We start from the raw sequence: 20690 nt of genomic DNA, 5'->3' as shown, positions 1-20690 counted from the left end.
TCCTTCCTCCTTCCGTCCCTTCTCTTTCCTTCCTCCTTCTATGTCTATTTCCTTCCTTCCTTCCCTGCCTCCCTCCCCTTCCTATTTCTCCTTCCTTGCTTTCCTTCCTTCCTCCCTCCCACTTCTCTCCTTCCTTCCTCCCATTTCTATCTCCTTCCTTCCTTCTTTCTTGCCTCCCTCCCCTTCCTATTTCTCCTTCCTGCCTTCCTTCCACCTCCATCTCCTGCCTGCCTTTCTCCCTTTCCTATCTCTTCCCTTCCCTTCCCTCTCTTTCCCCCTCTCCCTTCCCGACAGCTGAAGGAAGCGAAAAGGGCCCCCGCGCTGTCCCACAGCATTTTCCCCAGGGGAAAGCATGAACGCCGCAGCGGATCAGGAACTCACCTCCGTCCGCACCTCCAACACGGACTTGAAATCGTTGGACATGGAAGCCAGCTTCGACTAGAACGAGGAGGAGGAGGAAGAAGGAGGAAGGAGTTAGGACAATAACCAGAGTTGGGTTGTCACGCTCCGTGGGTCAAGAGGAAACTTCCCACGGTTGTTTTCCTCTTACTGCTGCTGTCCTTCCCCGAGCAGAACGTACTACCGGGATGAACACTTTTACAAGGAAGCCTGTTTTAGATGCTCCATTATCCGTAAACCTCGGCGCCAGGGGGGGGGAGAAAAAAAAAAGCAAACCACAATTTCAACCCTGCAAGAAGCGCCCCATTTGGCAGCCTTTTCCTCCCCCCACCAAACCCCAAATCTCCCCCCCGCCGCTCCCCAAATTGAGAAAAACCTCTAAAAGGGCCTTGCTCCCTTTTCCTGCATGCAGCCTTGAAGCCTTACCTGCAGAGACACCACCACGGTGTTGGAGTGTGTTTGCACGTGTCTGCCCGACAGGCTGCCTTTGGCTTTGACAAACTCCTGGAGTTGGGCGATCTGTTTGTTGAGGCTGTTGATATCCTGTGAGGAAGGAAGGAAGGAAGGAAGGAAGGGACTGGGCTGAGGGAATGAGGGAGGAGGGCCCGACGAGAGCGGCCGTTTGTCGTCCTTTCCCGCCCCCCGCCCCCCCTGGCGTGCTCCGTCCTTCTGCCTTCCTTACCTGCTTGATGATGTAAGTCAGCTCCTCTATCTCCACGGCCTTGTCGTCGAAAAGCGATTTCCGTTTGGCCACTGAGCATGCGAAGAGTCAGAAACGGGGTTATTATTTTTTTTTTCTTTTACCTGCCCTCCCGGTATCCCCTAGCAAACACACCGACCCACTCTGCCCTCTCCCTTACATCTCCCTTTCCTTCCTTCCTCCTTCCTTCCCTCCGTACTTCCTTCCCTTTCCCCTTTCTCCTCCTCCCTCCCTTTCCCTCTTCCCCTTCCTCCCTCCCTTCCCTCTTCCTCTTCTTCCTCTCCAGAAACCCCTCTCCCTTCTTAGCCCCGGTGATGTGACCTAGTAAGGTCATGAAACGTCTGCCAGAAAACCACCAAGCTCAGAGAGCACCGAGGATCCCGCAGTCCTCCTCTCCCAATCCTTTCCACAAACCCCCACGCCCTTCCGTCACTGATGGCATCACCTAGTGGGGTCATGAAACGTCTGCAAGAACACAACCAAGCTCAGATAACACCCCCACGCTCTTCTTCCTCTTCCTCCCCATAAACCCCTCTCCTTCTAGCCCTGGGAATGTTATCTATCAGGGTCATGAAAGGTCTGCGAGAAAACCACCAAGCTCAGAGAGCACCAAGCACCCCACAGTCCTCCTCCTCCTCCTCCTCCTCCAACTCCCCTCCCTTCGAGCACTGATGACGTTACCTACTTGGGTCATGAAACGTCTGCCAGAAAACAACCAAGCTCAGAGAGCACCAAGCACCCCACAGTCCTCCTCCTCCTCCTCCTCCTCCACCCATTCTCCTCCTCCACTCCACGAACTTCACTCCCTTCTTTCTAGCCTGACGACATTCCCTAGCTGGGTAATGAAACGTCTGCAAAAAAACAAAAACCCCAACCAAGCTCAGAAGAGTACTGAGGACCAAAACCCCGAGCTACAAATGTTCTGTTCCTAGACGGCTGCCCGCTTTCTCATCCCAGCCCTTTTCCCGCTTTCCGTTAATTTTAGCGGACGTCTCTCTCTCTCTCTCTCTCACCTCCCAATTATGAGGAGTCGCAGAGTTTTCTAGGCAGCACAAAAATCCCAAGATACTCACAAATCGTTAGTTTTTCCAGCTTCGCAAAGGTGTTGCTGAGATCCTTCCCGATGCGCCTGAGAACAACGAAGAGACGGAGGGGGGGGGGAACGTCAAAAAAACGACAACCACCGAATCGACAACACAATATTCACCGCCCTGAGTCCTCCGGGAGAAGGGCGGTATACAAATAAAATTAATAATAATAATTAATAATAATAATAATGGTTTCCTGTGCTGAATCAGCTTCGACAATCACTCCTGAACCGCAGGGGGTCCTTAATTTACAAGGGTAATTGAGGCCAGTATTACAGCTGTTAAGTTGTCGCAGTCATTAAGTCGAGGAATTACACAATTTTATGCCTTTTTTTTTCCTGGTAGCGACAGTTAAGCAAATGTAGTCGTCAAGGAAAATTCTTTTCCACAATTGGAGGATGGGGGGGGGGGGGTTTTTGCCAGAAACAGAAAATAAATCCCAGTAACTGGCAAAAACAAACAAAGAAATAAAAACCCACAGTGTCACCTAGTTGGGATGCTGCAACCGGCCAGTTTTTTGCCAGAAACAGGAATGAAATCCTGGTAACCAGCATGCATAAATAAAGTGAAGGAATAAATGAAAAAAAACCAATAAAATCCACAATGCCATCTGACTGAGATGCTGCAACTGGCCAAGATTTTGCCAGAAACAGGAATCAAATCCTGGTAACCAGCATGCATAAATAAATGAATAAACAAATAAAATCCACAATGACACTTGACTGGGATGCTGCAATCGGCTACGTGCCCAAAACGCGAAATTGTGAACCTAGCCAACGTAAATCTGAAAAAAAGGTTAAAAATAAATAAATAAAATAAATAAATAAGTAGATATGAGGACACTGTAACTTCAAATGCTCGGGAAAGTTACAAGTCGTTCATTAAGGTCTCCCCGGACGTTTGATCATAACTCACACTGAATACCGGTAGTTCCCGTCCGTACCGCCACAACGGAGCCCCAAATTTCCGTTGTTAAATGAGACATTTGTTAAGTCAGCTTTGCCCCCCCCCCAATTTACAACCCTTCTTCTTACAGTTGCTGAACGAAGCACTGAAGTTAAGTTAGTAACCTGGTTCTGAAGTGCATCCCATTAACTCTGCTTGTCGGAAGGCAGCAAAAGGGGATCGCGCGAGCCCGAGACGCTGCGACCGTCGTAAATGTGAACCGGTGGCTAAGTGTCTGAATTTGGATCACATGACCCTGGGGAGGGGCGGGGAATGCTGCAACGGTCGTAAGTGTGAAAAACAGCCATAAGTCCCTTTTTTCCCAGCGTCGTTGCAACTTCGAACGGTCTATGGCTGCAAGGCGTTCACCGGCGGCTCCACCCTGCCCACCTTGACTTAACAGTCACCCTGACTGGAGATAAACGGCCCAGCGTGCTTACTTGGCCATGAGAGTAAATTCACTTCTTTGCCGGATGGCTCCACTCTGTGCCGGCTTGTTCACGTGAAGCCCGTTCTGGAAACGGAAAAGCAAAGAGAGAAAATTGCTGTTTTATCCCGTCGGAAACCAAAGTCCTCCCTTTTTTCCGAGGGTGGGGAAAAGGCTAATTTAGGACGCGCATTTTCCTGCGCTGGGCAGGATCCTAACAACCACTTCCTGTCTTTTAAGGTCTCAACCGCCGCGGGAGGAACCCAGCGGTTTCTTCCTGCTGGCCAGCCAATTTCACACAGGATCATCCGAAGGGCAAAGCTGAAAGTTTGGGCACCGGGGGGACGGGGGAGGGGGGGCGAGAAACAAAAAACCCAAAAGCAATCTGTAAAGTCAGAGTTACTGGAAAATGGGAAGCTCCGTTGCTTCCGACTTCTGCTGCGTAAGACTGTGGGGATTGAGGGGAAGAGCCGGATACCCACTTCCTGGGCAGGTTGCAGAACAAGTCCTTGGAAAGAAACTGGGGTAGAATATCTCAGTTTCCTTGCAGGCAATCCTGATTTCACAGCGTGAAAGTTTTGTTGGGAGGGGGGCAAAAGGGCAAAGAGGCCTTGAAGATGCTCAGGGCCAGGCCATCAGCCTCGGGAGGGTGAATTTCTGCAGGCAAAGCTTAGCCAGGTTTCAGTCTGTTTTGCGTGGGGGCCGAGAGGGGTTACGAACCATGTTTGGGAGTGGGGGGGCAATAGCTCTTAGGCTTATATACCGCTACACAGGGCTTCACAGCTCTCTCTTTAGCGGTTTACAGAGTCATCCTATGGCCCCCAAAACGTGGGTCCTTGTTTTTTACCAACCTCGGGAAGAGGGAAGGCTGAGGTCAACTCTGGGCCGGTCAGGATCGAACTCCTGACAGTCAGCAGAGTTAGCCTGCAAGACTGCATTCTAGCCATCGGGAAGGAAGGAAGGAAGGAAGAAAGGAAGGAAGGAAGGAAGGAAGGAAGGAAGGAAGGAAGGAAGGAAGGAAGGAAGGAAGGAAGGAAGGAAGGAAGGCAATCAGTCAACCCCAAGCTTTCTTAAAGGTGCTGCATCCTACGACAGCAATCTCGCCCTGGGCTTTGAGGTTCAAAGAGATCAAAGGTGCGTCAAGCGTCGTGGTCTTCCTCCCCCGGGCACTCACTTCTCTGCTTTGCAAGGACTTGCAGGCCGAGCGGAACTCCAGGGTGCGGTCCTGACACGACATGGCGTCCCAGTGAGGTTGAGGAGGGCTGACGGGGGCGCCCGTGGCAGCAGCAGCCGCAGCGGGAGGGACACCAAGCGGAGAGAAAGCTTGCGTCTGGGACGGCCCCAGGTAAACGCCTTGTTCAGTGTTTCGGGAGCCGTGGCGTTTCCTCGTATTCATGGAGGCTCATAACCTGTGGCTGTTAAGGAGGAAGAGGAAGGGGTACAGAATGAGAGAAGATACGTAATTTTGAATCTATATTAGCAGGAAGGCTATTGAGTGATTAACATATTGTTTATGATAATTAACTGTACCTATTATTGTTTGTTAAACACATGAACCCAGACATTATGCTGTTTGCTAAATAAGGGAAGATAACCTTTATGGTCATTTTTTTCTTTACTGTGGGCACAATGGCACACCTCAAAAATGAAATTTAGTGGCCCGTTCTCAAAGTGGAACACGTACATGACACACACCTTACCAGACTATATACGTATATGTATAGACCCACACCCCTAGACATAAAATATTAAACACTGTCCATCTTAAATATATAACGGGAGGAGGAAACTTGAGAGTTCACAAGGTTAATGCTGCGTGGAATTGAAATATGGAAAATGTTATTTGGAAAAACCCCAACCCCCCCCAACCCTAACCCAAATCCCAACCCTAACCCCAACCCCACCTTATTCCTAACCCTATAAAAACTCATAGTCTATATTTAAAAAAAGAATTAGCGAACAGGAGAGTTGGAAGGGACCTTGGAGGTCATCTAGTCCAACCCTCTGCTCAGGCAGGAAACCCTATACCATTTCAGACAAATACTTGTCCAATCTCTTCTTAAAACCTCAGTGATGGGCACCCAGAAAATCCGGAAGCAACTGATTGTGCTGTCAAGAAATTCCTCCTTAGTTCCAGGTTGGTAAATACATGTCGGTTGGAAGTGCCCGGATTTTGTTCCTATGACCGCAGGGACGTGCAACGTAGGACGAGGACCAGTTGTTAAAGTCAGTTGCTTTTCACTTATCAATACAGATTAGGTGTGAAGGATTCCCATGATATACGGTGACCACTTTAATATACGTATAAGGTAAAGATAAAGGTTCCCCCGCACATGCGTGCTAGTCGTTTCCGACTCTAGGGGCCGGTGCTCATCTCCGTTTCCAAGCTGAAGAGCCAGCGCTTGTCCGAGGACGTCTCCATGGTCATGTGGCCGGCACGACTGGACGCCAAAGGCGCACGGAGCGCTGTTACCTTCCCACCGTAGTGGTCCCTATTTTTCTACTTGCATTTTGACGTGCTTTCGAACTGCTAGGTTGGCAGAAGCTGGGACGAGTAACAGGCGCTCACTCTGCTACGCGGCACTCGGGATTCGACCCGCCAAACTGCCGACCTTCAGATCGACAGGCTCAGCATCCTAACCCACTGAGCCACCGCGTCCCTTCAATATACGTATACCTATTTGTAAATATTTCTCCTGTATGACTTTGTTCCACTTTTTTTGTTTGAGTTGTTTAGTTATTAGTTTTAGGGGGTTTTTTTAATTCTCTCTCTTTCTTTCGGCAGGATCTTTTTGTTTCCAATGTTGCACATTGCTATATTTTTAAATAGAACTAAATTGCTTTTGTTTCCCATTGCTAAAAGCAAAAGCAAAAGAAAAGAAGAAGGGCAACCTTTTAAATTCGTGACACGTGAAAGCTTGGAACACGGAGCTGAAACAAAACGAAAAATGAAAGACACGACAAGCGTGGAGGGTCTTTTCGAAATAACAAACCAGACTGAAAACGAACAGGAAACCAACAATAAGCCACAACAACTCTGAACTTCCTAACCAAGTGAAACTTCTCTTAAGTCACAGCTGAAACAACCTAAGTCAGCTATTCTAATCTTCAGGGGAAACTTGTTTCTCGGACAAATCCGAGTTCTTTTTTTTCCCCTGCCTTACTTATCAAGCGTCATAAAATGAATCTGATCCGAGTTTCCCTAATCTGTGGCCACGCAGGCTGGGGATGATGGGAATCGTCATGCAAGCACGTCCAATCAGGTGGGAGAGAGCTGGATCAGAATTTCCTCGCCGTCGCCCCGAAAAGACGCCAACGCAGATATGGCGGAACTGCTGTCAGTGTTTGTTTATCTTTCTTTCTTTGAATATCTGCCCCAGCCTTTGCCGTTGCTCTCCCGTATTTGCAGCTTGAACTTTTTGCTTAGTTATGAGATTTCAATTCCTCCTTTCGGGAGCATAAAGAGGCACACACAGCACCCTCTCCTACCATTTTTCCTGGGAAGTAGGCTGGAAGCGACACACCAGGGGTCTTCAAACTTAGGGGTAATTCAGTTGCCTCAGGGACATCTACTCCTCTCATCCCACCAGGCTGGGGAGGTTAGGAGATGTAGTTTAAAGAGATTGGAGGGCATCTACTCCCCTTCATCCCACCAGGCTGGGGAGGATGGGAGATGTAGTTTAAGGGGATTGGGGGGCATCTACTCCCCTCACTCCACCAGGCTGGGGAGGATGGGAGGTATAATTGAAGTGGCTCAGGGACATCTACTCCTCTCATCCCACCAGGCTGGGGAGGATGGGAGATGTAGTTTACGGGGATTGGGGGGCATCTACTCCCCCTCATCCCACCAGGCTGGGGAGGATGGGAGGTGTAATTCAAGTGGCTCAGGGACATCTACTCCTCTCATCCCACCAGGCTGGAGAGGATGGGAGATGTAGTTTAAGGGGATTGGGGGCCATCTACTCCCCCTCACCCCACCAGGCTGGGGAGGATGGGAGGTGTAATTCAAGTGGCTCAGGGACATCTACTCCTCTCATCCCACCAGGCTGGGGAGGATGGGAGATGTAGTTTAAGGGGATTGGGGGCCATCTACTCCCCCTCACCCCACCAGGCTGGGGAGGATGGGAGGTGTAATTCAATTGGCTCAGGGACATCTACTTTCCTCACCCTACCAGGCTGGGGAGGATGGGAGACGCAGTTTAAGGGGGTTGGGAGGCATCTACTTCCATTACCCACCAGGGCGAGGAGGATGGGAGATGTAGTTTACAGGGGTTGGGGGGCATTACTCACCCAGCAGGCTGGGGAGGATGGGAGGTGTAGTTCAAGTGGCTCAGGGACATCTACTCCCCTTACCCACCAGGCCGAGGAGGATGGGAGATGTAGTTTACGGGGGTTGGGGGGCATTACTCACCCAGCAGGCTGGGGAGGATGGGAGGTGTAGTTCAAGTGGCTCAGGGACATCTACTCCCCTTACTCACCAGGCCGAGGAGGATGGGAGATGTAGTTTACGGGGGTTGGGGGGGCATTACTCACCCAACAGGCTGGGGAGGATGGGAGGTGTAGTTCAAGTGACTCAGGGACATCAGCCCAGGGAAAACGGGCAGGAGCAGGCGGCCAAGGGGGACCCCACAGGAGGGGGGCACCCTGCAGGCGGAGGCGCCGGGAAGGGGGAGCCCTTTCGAGGGGACACCAACAGGAAAAGGGGAGGGGACGCGGGAGGGGGGACCCGAAGGGAGGGGGGACCTTTACGAGGGGACACCCCTTCCCCGCCCGGCACTCACCTGTCGCGCGGACCCGGGGCGGCTCTCGGCGTCGCTGGGCGGCTCGGCTGCCAACACCGGCCTCGGCACCGAACAGCCAAACAAGGCGAAAAGAGGGCGGGCCGCGACGTCACTGCCACGTACCCCCTCAGCGGGTGGCGTCAGGCGCACGACGCCACGCACGGCGTCCCCCGGCCACGCCCCCCATTCCAGCGCGGCTTCCTGTCGCTCGGCGGACTCCTGACGTGGAGGTGAAGGAAAGGGAGGGAGGATTGTTGCTAGGCGACCTGAGAGGCGCCGATGGAAAGGCAGGGGAGGGATTACGCTCCGCCGCGGTTGCTAGGCAACTAAAGCAAACAGGGCCTAGTGCCTTTTCTCAACCTTACTCTAGCGTAGCCGAGGGGGGTGGGGCGGGGAAAGGGATCTTCAAACTTGGCCCTTTTATGACTTCTGGACTTCGACTCCCAGAATTCCTCAGCCAGGCCACTCTGGCTCAGGAATTCTGGGAGTTGAAGTCCGTATGCTGGAAATAACCACGGTCCTGAGACCTTGATATCAAGATAGGCAAAATTGCAAAAAGGGGATTTTCAGCCAATCAAAAGTTCATTTTTCTTCTTTCCCACATCTACACAAGGTTGGCTGGGGACGATGGGAGTTGCAATCCAATGCATGCAGACACCTTCTAGGATTGTGGATGTCCACTCCCAGAATTCTCATCCGTGACCATGCTGGCTGGGGAATTCTGGGAGTTGAGGTCCACCCATCTCCGTGCAAGCTGGCTGGGGAATTCTGGGAGTTGAAGTCCAGCCCTCTTAAAGTTCCTGTGCTTGAAAAACACTGAATGAAACCATCCTTTCAGACCTGACAAATCCATTTTCTGAGCATTTCCTTTGCAACACGCGCACAACCTAGAATTTCATAGGAAACATATGTGATAATGAATGTTTATTCCCCATAGCTGTACAACCTCTGATGCGTTGGGACCGAGTTGCCGTAACACTAGCTATCTCATCTGTCCAGCGGTCGCACCACTACCTCGGTACTGAAGTTACTGATCTGGGAGGTTTGAGCAAGTCTTCCACTGGGTCCAGCTGCTTCTCCTTCCAGGCGCTTGTGACAGGATTCGTGGGTGCCGTTAAAGAAGGACCAACGTTTCCAAATCACGGTGATTTTGGCACTTTCTGATCTTGAGATTAAGCCTGGCTTCTCCACCTCCGCCCTTTTTTTCTGCTCATCCGATTTTTTCTGTATGCTGTTTTTTTTCTTCTTTTTTCCTGGCAAGACGAGAGAAGAACAGGAAGATCGAATCCCAATTTAGGAAGAGATCAATGGATTGAACAGACTTCGCTTCGCTGGCAGCTGAACCAGAAATCAGGATTGAAAAAACTGGGTTAAGTTTTTAGTTTGGTAAATTGCGCATTTTGCACAGATTAAACGTTGAAAAAGGGGGTCTAGTCCATAACAGTGGAAATCAAGCAGACAATTGCAAGACCTATTGCGGTTTGTAGGCACTGGGCTACAAAAGGCATCAGACAAGAAAATTGAGATTACACACATAAAAGGGGTTGTGACATTTATTTAGCATATGGCATATCGTACGTGGACTAGCAATATACACAATATATACAAAAAGGTGCACTCCTAACCTCCTCTGAATTAATTCTTTAATTTTACGAATCCTATTATTTTAATAAATGCTTCATAACATTTTTTTAATAAACTTTAATCATTTCTTTTAACATTTTAATAAATTCTTTAATCTCTTGGTGCTCTTGTCAAAGACAAGGCCAAGAAACAATTCATGGAAGCCAATCAAGGAGAGTAACAACCTGGAATTAAGGAGAAACTTGCTAACAGCAAGGACCATTAACCAGTGGAACCGCTTGCCACCAGAGGTTACGGATGCGACAACAGTGGGTGGGTTTTAAGAAGAGACGGGGCAGCCACCTATCTGGAATGGTACAGAGTCTGCTGCTGGAGCAGAGGGTTGGACTAGAAGACCTCTAAGGTCCCTTGCAGCTCTATTCTAACTGAAATGCCCAAGCTTCAAGAGGAAAACTTCCCAGCTCACTCTTCACCTTTTGGACACTCCTTTCAGATGTGCTAGAAGACCCAGGTTGGGGGAACACATTCCCACGACCCATTTGAAGAAAGGCAGGCACAGAAATGCCGTCCCATCCCTGACAGTGACGGATCTTGGGGGAAGGGGAGAGGGCGCAACTTCCAGCCAGCTGTGCAAGCCCCGCCCTCCCCCCGAGAGCCCCGCCCTCCCCCCGAGAGCCCCGCCCCTCCCGGAACGTTCCGTCGGGAAGCCCCGCCCACCCACGTGGAGCGGAATCCCCCGCGGGGATTCCCTACGGCTAGTGGGGGAAGCCCTCCACCGCACAGACAGCCGCTCAACTTTTTTCCTCCTCCACCGCCGAAGTCGAGGCTCTGCGACGCTGACCCGTGTCTCCTCTCACGTCAGAAGGCCGTTCCTTCGATTCCACGCAGCCCATCGCCCGCCGCGGCGTCTGGATGGGGGGCCGCGCCCCCCCCCAGTAAGTGACTCGGCGCCGCCGGCAACGCCCTGGGGGCTTTGTGAGGTCACAGCGCAGCCCCCTGCCCCCGCAACGCAGCTTGATCCGTCCGTGCACACTAGATCGCGGGGATCGCCCCCTCCAAACGCGACGCCCGGGAGATCCCCGTCTTTCCCGGCTCCCCGCAATAATTAAACGAACTTTCATTTGCAAGAAACGGCGGGGGTGGGGGGGGGGGGAAAGAGCTAAAAAAAAATCAGGCTCAATTTTGAAAAAAAAACCCCAAACCTTCCCATTTCCTGGGTGGGTGAGTAGAAGGTCGTGTGAAGGAGCAGGTGGAAGGCGAGTTTGGAAATTGGGGTGATTTTAATATTAATGTTTTATCCTGTTGGAGGTTTTATAGCGGGTGATGGTGGTGGTCTTCAAACGTGGCCCTTTTATGACTTGTGGACTTCAACTCCCAGAATTCCTCAGCCAGCGTATTTCCTTATTCCATTCCATTCTGTAATTCTATTCTATTCTATCCTATCCTATTCTGTATTCCTATTCCTATTCTATTATTCTATTCTATTCTATTCTGTATTCCTATTCCTATTCCTATTCTATTCTATTCTATTCTGTATTCCTATTCTGTATTCCTATTCCTATTCTATTCTGTATTCCTATTCTGTATTCCTATTCTGTATTCCTATTCTATTCTATTCTATTCTATTCTATTCTATTCTATTCTATTCTATTCTATTCTATTCCCATTCCAAACATCCTCTCTGAATGTGACTGGATGGTGGGGCGGTAATGGGGGGGAGGGGGTGGACTAGAGAAGAGAACGCTAACTAGGGGATGTTCGTGCTGAAACTCATAGTTCTGGCTTTGCTTACTGTAAAACCATTTGGCTTTAGTAACAGTAACCTTGTTCCACTACAATAGAGTCGAGAGTGTTTTTCTTGCCTAAGGGACCACGTTTCGGCCAGGCCTGGCAGTCCCTTAAGGCAGCAGCCCCCAACTTTTTGGGCACCAGGGACCGGTTCTGTGGAGAGAGATTCTTTTCCCTGTGGACCTGAGGGGTAGCGGTTTTGCAAGCTGCCTGCATCTCACAAGATGGGGGCTTCGCTTGCTTGTGCGGACCGGTTGCTGGCATGCCACAGAACGGGGTCCGATCCATGGCTTGGGTGTGTGTGTGTTGGGAACCCCTGCCTTAAGGAACCCACAAGATGAGAGTTTGCCAGCTCTGTATGAAAGAGGTAGAGGCTGTATCTCTCACCGCGAACATAATTTAGCCTTTTTAGTTTTCTTCTGCTTTTTCACGGCCGTGTCCTTGGAGGGTTTGGGACCCTCCGTCCTGGCGCCAAGACCTTCATCGACTTTCCGCTTGGAAGCCACCACTTCCATGGAGTTCCATAATTCGTCCTCTTCTTCTTTCACCTCGTCCAGGTTAACGGATGGCTCAAGGTCCTCGCTCTGCAAGACAGAGAAAAACGGGCTGTCAATCTCCCGTAAAACTCACTGGTTGATTGTGGGTGGATAATGCAGCTCGATCTATCTATCTATCTATCTATCTATCTATCTATCTATCTATCTATCTATCTATCTATCTATCTATCTACCTACCTACCTACCTACCTATCGATCTATCATCTATCTACCTATCATCTACCTATCTTATCTACCTATCATCTACCTACCTACCTATCAATCGATCTATCTAGCATCTATCTACCTACCTATCTACCTATCATCTACCTACCTATCATCTACCTATCATCCATCTATCTATCTATCTATCTATCTATCTATCTATCTATCTATCTATCTATCTATCTGCTCAAAGTTACACTGAACTCCTCCAAAGCCACTTACAGACCATTTTCAAACTTATGACAGCCGCACACCCACACACAGAAAACACACACCCTGGTTATGATTACTTACCTCCCATTTTTCCCGGGTGGTCAGCAAGAGGCAGTTCAGCCGGGATTTTAGATAAACCTGCAATCGATATAGACTCAGTAAAGACATTTTTTTAAAAAAGAAAATCACGAAAACCTTCCTGCAGCATGCCGCTCTCTTGTTCAAAGCAAACACAGCAGAGCTGGCCCATATGGGGGAAAGGGTGATTGACACCCGAGGAAGGGCGGGAGAAACCAAAACAGAATAATTTTTAATCTGCTGCTCCTGCTGTGGGATTTTGCGTTTCAATTCTCTTGAGTGTAGATCTGAGATTTGGTTTTCCGCGAGACAAGATCAGCCTGGCTGACTTTAAGACTAGCAAAGACCGAAGATTCCCCAGAGTTTTGAAAATTTCCCAAGAGGCGTTTTTTTTTTATCGGTCCACATAGGACTTTCAAATAAAGGTGAACATTTCGTGTTCAACATTGCTACTCGGCGGGCCGCTAGTCCTCGACTTACGACCGCAATAAGAGCCCAAAGCTTATGTTGCTAAGTGAAACGCTGGCCCCATTTTACGACTTTCCTCGCCGCTTTTGTTAAGTGAACCACCACAGTCGTTAAGTTGGTCACACGGCTGTTAAGTGGGTCTCGTTGGAAAATCGCAAAAAGGGGACGCTGGAAATGTTCTGATGCGGCTGCCAAGCGTCCAAAATTGTGATCACCTGACTAGGGGAATGCTGCAGCCGTTGTGTGAAAAACAGCTGCTTTCTTTCGGTCCTGTTGTAGCTTCAAACGGTCACGAAAAGGAACTGTCGTAAGTCGAGGACTGCATCTTGGACAACCTGCGTCCAGCTTTCCTGGCAATCCAGACTCAACCTGGTTAAAGTCGAGCAACCTCCGGCTCATGCAGCCTTTCCTTCAGTGTGTTCCCCAAAGCTCCAGATTGTGTACCCAAATCCCCAATTCTCAGGACGGGGCCTCTACCTTATGTTCTAAACGCTGGCTGTGGAGATTGTGCAACCGAAGGAAACGGTCCAATCCACACGAGGCGACCACCGGCAGCGTAGGGTGACACCGGAGGGCGCGGACGCTGCCAGCAAAACCCTTGAGGCACTTCAGCAAACGCCCTGTGGCAGAGAGTTCCCCTGGGGTTAAGTTGCCAGAATGATAATAATAATAATAATAATAATAATAATAATAATAATAATAATAATAATAATAATAATAATAATAATAATAATAAACAACAACAACAACAACAGTAGTAGTAGTAGTAATAGTAATAATAAAGTTGGAGGGGACCTTGGAGGTCATCTAGTCCAACCCCCTGCTCAGGCAGGAAACCCTAGACCATTTCAGACAAATGGTTGTACAATCTCTTCTTAAAACCTCCAGCGATGGGCAGCCACAAATTCTAGAAGCAATTTATTATTCTCAGGAAATTTCTCCTTAGTTCTAGGTTGCTTCTCTCCTTGATTAGTTTCCATCCGTTGCTTCTTGTCCTGCCTTCAGGCGCTTTGGAGAATAGCTTGACTCCCTCTTCTTTGGGGCAGCCCCTGAGATATTGGAAGACTGCTATGCTGTCCCCCCTCATCCTTCTCTTCATTAAACTAGACATCCCCAATTCCAGCCGCCGTTCCTTGTAGGTTTTAGCCTCCAGTCCCCTGATCATGGTGGTGCCTACCTCACCGCAGGGACTCTGAGCAACACACAAAGGATTAGAATCGAAAGTATAATATACCAAATAAACAACCCAGGCACTACACCAAAATAAGAAGAGCATAACCCACATCCGGGCCTAAAACCACTCTAATCTCAAAGTGAAACAGTATAGTTGTCATGTCATCCATTTGTTCTTAAATCAATCTCGTTAAAGAAAACTCCGTGGGAATCGGGAAGAGAAAAACAGAGTCTGCTTTCTACTAAGGCCTAGTATGTATTTCAAATTCTCTTTTGAAGTAAATACTTTTCTTTCTTTCCCAGTTGTACCTTGCCGTAGATCTATAAGTGCGACGTCTCCATGCGAACTGCCAACAACAACAGCACTGGGGGGGAAAAAATTATAGTATGTTTAAAATCTTGCTTTGCAATAGAAAATCACCAAGGAGGCAAATGGTTCCTTCCATACTAAAAATCAGAGTGGTTAGATCTTGTATACTGTATGCTTTTTATTAAAAAATAATACGGTATTTGATTCCTTCTTTGGAAGACAAGCTAATTAAACTGAAGAGGCATCCTTCAACATCCAGAACAACTTCTTGCGTTGGATACAGAATTTAATTCTAACTGGAAACCATGCTTGGATTTTAATAATATAAGCTCTTGTACCTCATCTGTGACTTTTCCTTCTCTCCTAGAATCCTATTGCTACTTGAGAAATAATTTCTATATTTTAATCATTTATTGTTCATCGTTCTGTTAACGATTTATATTGTGCGCATCAAATATATTCAGCTTGAAATCCCACAGGGATAGCTCTCCGCCTCTTATCTTTTGCATTGTGTTTTTTAGAAAAATATTTTTTTTCCTCTTTTACTGGCAGATTCTTCATTCATATTGTCTTATTGTTTTTTTTATAAAAAGGTAAAGGTTCCCCAGCACAGGCGTGCTAGTCGTTTCCGACTCTAGGGGCCGGTGCTCATCTCCGTTTCAAAGCCGAAGAGCCAGTGCTTGTCCGAGGACGTCTCCGTGATCATGTGGCCAGCATGACTAGACGCCAGAGGCACACAGAACGCTGTTACCTTCCCACCGGAGTGGTCCCTATTTTTCTACTTGCATTTTTACGTGCTTTCGAACTGCTAGGTGGGCAGAAGCTGGGACGAGTAACAGGCGCTCACTGTTACGCGGCACTCAGGATTCGACCCGCCAAACTGCCGACCATCTGATCGACAAGCTGAGTCCTAATTCCACGAGAAACAGGTGCCCCTATTCGTAGCGCTGAACTTCCCCCAAAAGCCCCATTTCAGGTAGAGAAGGGAGACTCACTTGGCATCGGAGGTGAGCGAGAGGGATGTAAGTGGGTACTCGCCAAAGGTCACCTCCAAAACGGGACGGCGCTGGGGGCAGCTGGGATCGTAAAGACGGACCTGGAGGCGGAAGATCAGGAGAATCGGGCACAAAAAAGACAGGATGAAATAATGAAAATGCATGAAATACCTTTGAGGTACAATAGCTAGAAAAGGGTTGCTCCGCCTTACTGAAGGGGGGTGGGTGGGGGTGTTCCTCTCCATTTTCCCAATTTCTTTCTTCCTTCCTCCCATCTTTTTTCCTTCCTTTTATTTCTCCTTCCTTTCCATCCAGTCCTTCCTTTTCTTCCCATCCATTCTTTCCTCCTTCCTCCCTTTTCATTCCATCCATTCCTTCCTTCCTTCTTCTCATCCATCCCTTCCTTCCCAACTCCTTCCCCCTTCCCTTTTCCTTCCTTCTTTCCTTTCTTTCCATCCATTCCTTCCTTCCTTCCTCTTCTCATCCCTCCCTCCCTTCTTTCCTTCCTTCCCAACCCCCCTTCCCTTTTCCTTCCTTCGTTCCTTTCTTTCCATCCATCCATTCCTTCCTTTCTCTTCTCATCCCTCCCTCCCTTCTTCCCTTCCTTCTCATCCATTCCTTCCTTCTCTTCCTTCCTCTCTTTTTTTCCTTTGGACTACTAGCCTCTCATTCCCATATTTTGGAAAAGAATTTAGTTCTCAATCTATTTCAAGAGCAATGCTAGTTGGGAGTTATCTAGTGTAGTTATTGCTAGGCCAAACCCAACCGACCAGCTATAAACTGCTTTGGGTAGTAGCTCAAGAGCTCGTGTATCTTTCCCAGCGACTACCTGATGGTGTCCAGTGCAAGTTACAATCTTCTCTGATCCAGGCAAGAATTCCATGTCCTGGTCCCAGATAGGCACCCTCAGGTCAAGCCAATCATGGCGCACCTGTGGCAGGCAGAAAGAAATCGTGCAACGAAGAAACCTTGGGTCCGAAATTGCAAACCCAAGGCAACGAACCTGTTTACCAACAGAAACCCAGGCATGCCAATAAACTACTCACATTTTTGGCTCGGAAAATGGGTTCCTGAGGCTGGTGCAAGTCCCATATTTTCAGACAATTCTCTTTTCCCCCCGTGGCAATACGGTGGGGCTGGTCGGCGCTTTGCCTCATGCGGCACACACCGGGCCCCACCTGAATCTCCACCTGCCAGAAAGGAGAATTTGGTGAGTGATGAGTTTCCTTTCTTTTTTTAATTGATTTTATTAAACATTCTACTGGCAATAGTTAAAAAATCATTAGAATTGTCCTTTTGGCTGAAATAAAGAGGAAGTGATGGCTAAACAAATGGCTGTAAGTCAAGGGTATTGGACCATTGTTTGTTTGGATACATTGAACTTTTTTAATGATTCTTTTTTAAAATTAATTTTACTATATGTTCGTATTCATTGCTAGATCACGCTCAGCGCATTTTTAAATATGTATGTATGTAACTAGCCTAAAATTGGATATTTTACTGTTTCTGGTCATATGGCTGTAATAAAATGAGTTGATTTGCACTAATACAAAGGAATGAAAGAAAGAAAAAACATAGAAAAAGGAAAAAGGACACCATGAAGAGATTTGTATGTTGTTACTGAAAGAAAAAGAATCGTTTTTACTCAAATCTGAAACAGTTTACTCAAGTTTGGGAAGTACTGGTCTATGGTGAGAAAAAAAAAGGAATTAAAAATACAAGGAGCTTGATAGTTGTTTTTCTGACTAGCAAATCAATATTTATACCTTACGCTTTTTAATAGACAGCCAGTTTGGTCTCTTGGTTAAGGCACCAGGCTAGAAATCAGGAAACAGCGAGTTCAAATCCTACTTTAGCCATGAAAGCTGGATGAATGACTTTCGGCCACTTCCCCTCTCTCAGCCCAACCCACCTCGCAGGGTTGTTATAGGGAAGTAGGAGGAGGGAATTTTAGTTATGTTATTGATAAAAATATCAAAGGTGGGATGATCTAAATGAAATTCGGAAAGGTGCTTACACACGCTTTCCGATTTTCTAACCATGATCGGGAAAGATTGAGTTAAACAGTTAAGTTTATGCAGAGTCAATTTCTTGACCAACACAAAACTACAAATATATATCGCCTCTGTAATCACCCCAAACGAATGTCATCCATGGAGGGAAAAAAACCTTAAGAGAAAAGCAATCTTAACTTTCCATCTTTAACAGCACAGGCCTCACGATGAATACAAGGCAACACTTACATTCTCCGAGGAAGAATCCCGCCAGATTTTCATCAAGCCAGACTCCACACAGGTGATGAGGGAACTGCAAGAAGGAAGGGGGGGGGGGGGAAGGAAGAGAAGGGCTGCATTTAAAATTGGGGACAGAGATCACAAAAACAGCAGTTGCCACATTAACTGTGTGGGCAAGTCTTCAATCTGTAATTGTGCGATGCCTACTTAAGTTTCGTTTCCATCTCTTTCCCAGCTCACGTAGGAATAGGAAAAACTCTGCCATTTTTGCCAAGACGAGGGAAAAATCGATTTACTCTTACCCATCCAGGATAGCTAAGCCACAAAAAGCTCCTTCGCCTCCCTGGCACTCTCGGGATTCAATAAACTTGCCCTTTTCGGTACTGAATAACCTAACGGACCCATCGAGGCTTCCCACAAAGATCTGTGTGGAAAAAGAAAGCAATAGGATTCATGAGGTCACTTAGGGATCTTCAGGGTTAACATTTCTCAGATGGCTCAGGTAAGGTCACAGGTCCAACCCTATCCCTGACACTTTGAATGAAAACGAACTCAATAATCTATAAGAGGGAGGTGGTGTACAGGTACTCCTCGCTTTATAAACAGTTCATTAGTGACCCGTTCAAAATGACAACAGTACTTAAAAAAGCGACTTAGGACCGTTTTTCAGTCAAGCCAGTCAAGCACAAGTAGAAGAGGAAGACCACGGCACCTCTGATTCGTATGAATCTCCCCAACACATAGCAGTGACGGCTTCCTGTCGACTAAGAGTTGCCTCCCCCATCCTATAGTTTGTAGCCTGTTTCTTCTGCAGGTTGACCCCTAAAAGTGGGAAAAGGTACATCACTCGACAGGAAAAAGAGTAAGGAAAAGAATCATTATAACACCCTATCCCCCACCCTTCCCCTTAACCTTCCAGCAAGAGACAATCTTGTCAATAAAGGAGAATATTGGTAGATTCAGGGTTGAAATGAGGGGTCTTTGGTGCTCTCTGAGTTGGGCGGTTTTCTTGCAGGCGTTTCAAGGTTCCAACTAGGTAACATCATCAGTGCAAGAGGGAGGTGGGGGTTGGGGGGAGGGGGAGTTCCTTGGTACTCTCTGAACTTGGTGGTTTTCTTACAGAGGTTTCATGACCCAAACTAAGTATCAGTGCTTGATTGACAAACAGTAAAACAATAACCCAGTCAAGGAACTACCAACTCAGACAATCAATCAAACAGTAAACAGCTTTGCTGTATAAGCTCAGCACTGTTTATATGGGGGAAAAATCAGACACTGGACCTGAAAGTATATAGTGGCCCAGTATCTTATTTCTATATATCTATATCAATATATGTATCTATATCTCATCTATCTATCTTATATAAAGGATGCTGCGCGTCAATAGTTAGATGGCCTAGAGACATTGATATCTGAACAATTTTTTTAAACATTTATATTTTATTGTTTTTCTAGTCTAGGTGAAATGTATATTATATATATATATATATATATATATATATATATATATATATATATATGTCAAATACTTGTTAACTATTTAGATTACCTTGCTAGGCCCCAAAGATGGGGCAAATCTTTATTTCCTTTTTCAGCCTATCTTGAAGGCCATCGAACCGGACAGCTCATATATTTATGTAAATTACTAACAAAGAATTAAGGGAGACTGAAATGCATTTCAAACTTATTAGTCTTCATCAGTCAGCCATACCCTTTGAATCTCAGAAGGGTATGGCTGACTGATGAAAACTAATAAGTTTGAAATGCATTTCAGTCTCCCTTAATTCTTTGTTAGTAATTTACATATATATATATATTGGACGTCCATGTATGATATGCCATACACTAAATAAATAAGTAAACAACCACACAATCAAGAAACTACCAGGAACTCCTCCATCAACCCTGATAGGACAAGCCACTAAGTATACAAAAAGAGAGCAAATTCCTCTCTCTTCTATCAATGGATGATGTTACCTAGTTGGGTCACGAAACATCTGCACGAAAACAGCCAAGCTCAGAGAGCACCAAGGACCCCCTCAAGAGACAATGTTGTTGTATGATGGACCAAGTGGCTCCTTTAGCTCCGGCTTTATTATTTATATATATTTATTTATTTTTATTTTTATTCCATTTATATCCCGCCCTTCTCCGAAGACTCATGGCGGTTTACAAGCTTAGCAATAGCCTTCATTCTATGTATATGCCTGCTTATTAGGGCTTTCACACACACCCCAAGCGGTATTATAATATAATATATAATAACAATGATGTGTGTGGGTGTATATATGTATATATATGATATATAATACTACTACCATATAATTTATATTATGATCACATTTAGCCGCCCCATCTCGCCTAGAGGTTTAGAAAGCCCCTTTTAGCTTCCGAGTCAGTCAATATGGGTTGAGCAAGTGAAGCTGGAGGCAGCCGAGATTTCCTTCCCTCCACTTTCCCCTCGTCATTCTCCGCTCGCCTCTTTCCCCTCGCGCTCTACATACGCCCAGAGGCACCGTGCACACTTGGAAGCTGCTGCCCGCCCCGCTCGCCGGCCTCCCCGCCCGTCCCTTGTTTTTTCCATCCCTAAACCCTCCATTCCAGATTCACCCTAACACGCGGCTAGTCCTCATTACCTTTTAAAATGCCCGTCTCGGAGCCCACCCACACGTGGCTGCTCCACGCGGGAGACGCCATGTCGGTCTCAGCTCCACTTCGGAGTTTTTTTTTTCCTGGATTGTTTCCG

General features: G+C 47.3%; 2 protein-coding genes across 3 annotated transcripts in view; both read right to left on the bottom strand.

Annotated features, from left to right (window-relative positions):
* Positions 1–8499, bottom strand: part of LOC310647426 (syntaxin-5-like) — a 32552-nt gene extending 24053 nt beyond the window's left edge. For both annotated transcript variants that reach the window (XR_014493882.1, XM_083374719.1), the window contains exons 1-7: positions 8341–8499; positions 4734–4974; positions 3573–3646; positions 2173–2228; positions 1082–1152; positions 826–942; positions 382–438 (exon numbers count right to left, since the gene is read on the bottom strand). Coding sequence is in view for 1 of the 2 variants with exons in the window: in XM_083374719.1 (XP_083230845.1) it covers positions 382–438; positions 826–942; positions 1082–1152; positions 2173–2228; positions 3573–3646; positions 4734–4955 (597 nt within the window). In the remaining variant the exon portion in view is untranslated. The remainder of the gene's footprint in view (positions 1–381; positions 439–825; positions 943–1081; positions 1153–2172; positions 2229–3572; positions 3647–4733; positions 4975–8340) is intronic.
* A 712-nt stretch (positions 8500–9211) lies between these two features.
* WDR74 (WD repeat domain 74) lies at positions 9212–20669 on the bottom strand. The gene is made up of 12 exons (XM_083374100.1): positions 20581–20669; positions 18657–18766; positions 18247–18368; positions 17954–18017; positions 16757–16900; positions 16540–16641; positions 15711–15811; positions 14715–14770; positions 13710–13852; positions 12768–12824; positions 12100–12296; positions 9212–9593 (listed from the first exon to the last, which is right to left on the bottom strand). Exons 1-12 carry the CDS (start codon positions 20639–20641, stop codon positions 9551–9553), a joined length of 1200 nt encoding a protein of 399 aa, XP_083230226.1. The 5' UTR covers positions 20642–20669; the 3' UTR covers positions 9212–9550.
* Positions 20670–20690: the final 21 nt, after the last annotated feature.

Source organism: Vipera ursinii (genome assembly GCF_947247035.1).
Source record: "Vipera ursinii genome assembly, chromosome: 15".
NCBI lineage: Eukaryota > Metazoa > Chordata > Lepidosauria > Squamata > Viperidae > Vipera > Vipera ursinii.
Note: the sequence above shows the minus strand (reverse complement) of the source record. Positions and strands in the feature narration are given on the sequence as shown.